The 4,120-nt window shown below is 40.2% G+C and overlaps 1 protein-coding gene across 1 annotated transcript in view; it reads left to right on the top strand.

Annotated features, from left to right (window-relative positions):
• Positions 1–990: 990 nt before the first annotated feature.
• LOC108790078 (dystrophin-like) overlaps positions 991–4,120 on the top strand; it is a 703,081-nt gene continuing 699,951 nt past the window's right edge. Inside the window, exon 1 of the mRNA XM_018560268.1 lies at positions 991–1,163. Within this exon, the coding sequence (XP_018415770.1) occupies positions 1,003–1,163 (161 nt within the window). The 5' untranslated portion in view covers positions 991–1,002. The remainder of the gene's footprint in view (positions 1,164–4,120) is intronic.

The raw sequence follows: 4,120 nt of genomic DNA, 5'->3' as shown, positions 1-4,120 counted from the left end.
CCCCCACCTGCCCCCCCCCCCCCCTCTGCTGGTCCTACCTTTGAGTGAATGGACATTCCCCTACATGGATGCTAGTGGTGTGCAATCCGTACACCGGACACAGCACGGTCACCTAATCACGCTGACCAATGAGAAGTAATTTTGTGAGCATAATTTGAAATACAGAGCACTGGGCTGAACTGCTGTGTAAAGTGTACAGATCGTACATCAGCAACTGCGGAGGGAAATGACTGTTCACTCAACGGTAAAACCAGCATGGGGGGGGGGCATATTGGTGGGGGCAATTCCATTCTACACTAACATTTTCAGCCCTTCTCACTGCTATATCCTGCATGATGTTGCCCATTTCCACAGCACTCATGCACACCACCCCACATGTCTCCAGTGTACTGTACCATGTTTGCCCCCACTACCACGTGCTCAGCTCACATGACCCCATACTTCACAGATTCAGCACACACCTCTTCACTCTCTGCAACTGCGCTGACACACTTTTATATATCCTGCTTAATGAACAGGCACACTTTTGCTAGTTTATAAAAAATGTATGCAGAAAAATGTCTCTGTCAGATTGCGCCTGCATCTTGAACTGCTTTCTTATTTCTGAGTCTACCTTTAATTTCCAGACAACAGTTCTAATACCAGTGCATGTTAAGATATTTACTCAGATAGCTTTGTCTGCAGAAGAGCACATGCTTTCCTATCTTATCTCTTAACTCTCACTTTTCATAGATCAGCAATAGGGCACACAGTACATTATGAGTAAATGCTCCTTCCACAGACAGGGCATTATTATCTCTGCTGAACATTCCTTTTTAGCAGCTGTGAAACCATTTTATTGTATTCTACTTCACCTTAAATCCTGATAATCTGCGTGACACAGAAATAATTTAGTCCAGCAGTAGGCTGATTATTTACTAGCTGTGGCTGTTGATTAAATATTTATCTTCATCTACAGTATCAAACCCTAATGATTGTATTTTTATGCAGGTGAAGGATGTAATGAAAGACATTATGGCTGACTTGCAGCAGACGAATAGTGAAAAGATCTTACTTAGCTGGGTGCGCCAATCAACTCGCAATTACCCACAGGTCAACGTTATCAATTTCACCAGCAGTTGGTCTGATGGATTGGCTTTTAATGCACTCATCCACAGTCACAGGTAAGGGTGAATAAATGAAGGCTTTAACCATTGTTCCATTCAACCTTGTATCAATATTACCTTTATTGATCATTGTGCATGCCAGGCAGCAGGCTTAGTGTAAATGAGCTCAAAAGCTGCTGAATTGTAATTACTATACAAAACAGATTTTTGACTCACTATTTGAAACTTGGGTGCATTCCTCTGAACAAGTATTGGAGACTCTGACCATATGCTAATAATTAAATTCTGCTTTCATTCTTGTAGGTATAAGCTTTTTTTTTTTTTTACTGTACTTAATTATTACATAGTTTTGTTTTCTGTTATAACACACATGCCAAAAAGTAATAATATTAATTAATGTGTTCCCATTTAAAGCAGAACTCTCTGAAGAAATCCTAACCCTTCCAGTAGGGCTACCCCTGCACTGCAAGGGTTAAGTGCTTGTTTGTGTCTAAAAAATAAGTTATATTCACCTGATCCTATGAGCCAGCTGGCTCCTAGACCGATCCCTTCCACTTTGCTCCCCCTCAGGTACAATGGTCTAGGGATCTTTGAGTCATCACATTCTATACACTGTGTATAGGATGTGAGGATACCAAGGAACATACCATAACTGCAGAGGAGGAGGAAACAGGCTGGAGTGAGCAACGTCACAGCAGGCTGGGTATGAAGTTTGGGTGAGTGTGGAGTGTGCAGTGTGCAGTGTGGGGGTAGTGTAAGGGTTAAGTATTTTTTCCACTGAGTTCTTCTTTAAAATGTTATAACTTAGCATTTATGATTTTTACATCACAGGGCAAAGATAATTACTAATACCTTTAACAAATATTTTTTTATTACGGGAACAAACTGTTGTGTTACTTTATATTAGCAGAAGTTTTCCCCATTTTCTATTCTAATAAAGGTAGACAAATATTCAGAAGACTTATGAGAAAAATTATTCATATACTGTAGTGACTACACTGTCTCCTCTCCATCTTCTGTTTGTTATTTGAAAAGTTAAGATAAACAGCGCTCTAGTAAAACCTTGTATGCTTTGAGCAAAGAAGGTGTATTGAAAAGGTCATACTCTGGAGACTAGATATAGATTGTGCCAAAATACTGACCTTTCCACGAGCTGGCCTAGTGGGCATCTACTGCTTTTTGTTTTACAGGAAAAGCTGACTATAAAACATGGAAAGCATTCACAAAATGTGAAATAATTATTTTATAATAAAATACAGCACATCGAACACATTTTAGTATTAACAGCTTTAACCTCTACAAATTATTTTTAAAACAAAAGTTGTAAGCAATTGTTATGTAATCTTTATTTAAAGGCATATGCAACCATGAAAACAGTGGTTGTCAATGTACAAGCCACAAGGGGTCTCAGTTGTGGCCCCTTATGTCACCAAAGGACCACACATAATATTCAGTATATTTAATACAGAAGACTGTCAGACTGCAAACTTACAAGAATGAAAAGTCATAAACTGCGGACATGCTACAGGTGTGGTTGGAGACTGGAGACATGTTGTAGGAGACAGTCAGACTGGAATGTGTAATGTGAGACTGCTAAAAATGTTCTCTATTACAGCTCCTTTACAAAATATTATGTTGTCTTGTCTGTTGGGGTCCATGGTTTGCATGACAAACACCAAAGTTGTGCACCAGATGATCATAATGTATCAAGTATGTGCTAAGAAGATTTCTTGCTGCCCACATCAACCACTTAGCCTCATTGGCTCTGCTTTACTAAATAAGTTGAGAATATTCACTTAAAAATGGTGTATGTTCTTAAATTATCTATTCATGTGAAAAACATCTGCACAGGACTGGGTATTCAAAGAAAACAGAAATTTGCTTTTCATATGATTGAATAATTGAAGTTAGTATTCACATAATTTTTAAATGAAGATTATTACCTCCTTTAGTAAATCAGCCTCAATATGCACAGAAATGGTCACTTTATGAAAAAATGGTTCTGTGCATATGTCTGTGAAGGTTCTCATTTAGGCCTCGTTCACACTGTAATCGGCCAGCATGTGCAGCTCTGTTCTGTGTACAGGGCTGTATTGGGCAGCTCCCGGGAAAGACAGGTGCTACGTGTGATTAGTATGCAGCCCCCGTCCTTCTCTATGGGACTACGCGGCCATATGCCCCCCTACGCTCACCTCAAGTGCAGGTCCGTACGTGTGCATGTTTCCTGGCCCGGACGCAGAGAGGATCCATCCTGTCAGCGTACGAGTACGCTCACTCGCACCTGCACAGAAGTGCAGGACAGGTGAGCCTAGGGGGGCGAACGGCCACATAGTCACATAGAGACAGACGGGGCTGCGTACTAATCACACGCAGCACCTGTCCTTCCCGGGAGCTGCCCGATACGGTCCTGCATGCAGCACGGAGCTGTATGTGCTGTCCAATTACAGTGTGAATGAGCCCTTACCAGATCATGGTATATCTGTAAAAAAATAAGTCAACGAAACTGGACTTGCTGTATTTTTCTTGAAGACATTTCACTGGTCTTCCGAGATTAGATTAACAGATTATGTGGATTGGAGCAACATTCACCATATTTATTCCCAGTGTATTTTGCCCAAGTCACTCTGAGAAAGCTGGTCAGATGACCAGTGCAATGTCTTCAAGAAAAATACAGCAAGTCCAATTGCCTTGATTTTTTTTTTTTACAGATATGTTCTGTACATATCTGTAAAGTGCTGTAAGTGCTGTCATAGTCTAGTATAGTGGCTTGAATCCTTCGAACAGGCATTTTATAAATGAAAAACTAATACAGAAGGTTGCTAACTGGCTATAATTCAGGGCCCCTCTCACACAATGGTATTATTCATGTGTTTCCATGGATTTTGAATGTAGGGAAACTATACAGTGGTTAAAATATGTCAATGTAAATACTGCTGTTGTACAAACTATCATTAGCACTATGGCTCATTACAAATTAGTGTACACTGACGTTTGCATGTGTTTATTTCCAAAAC

This window comes from Nanorana parkeri, unplaced genomic scaffold, assembly GCF_000935625.1.
Source record: "Nanorana parkeri isolate BGI_ZX_2015 unplaced genomic scaffold, ASM93562v1 scaffold444, whole genome shotgun sequence".
Lineage (NCBI taxonomy): Eukaryota > Metazoa > Chordata > Amphibia > Anura > Dicroglossidae > Nanorana > Nanorana parkeri.
Note: the sequence above shows the minus strand (reverse complement) of the source record. Positions and strands in the feature narration are given on the sequence as shown.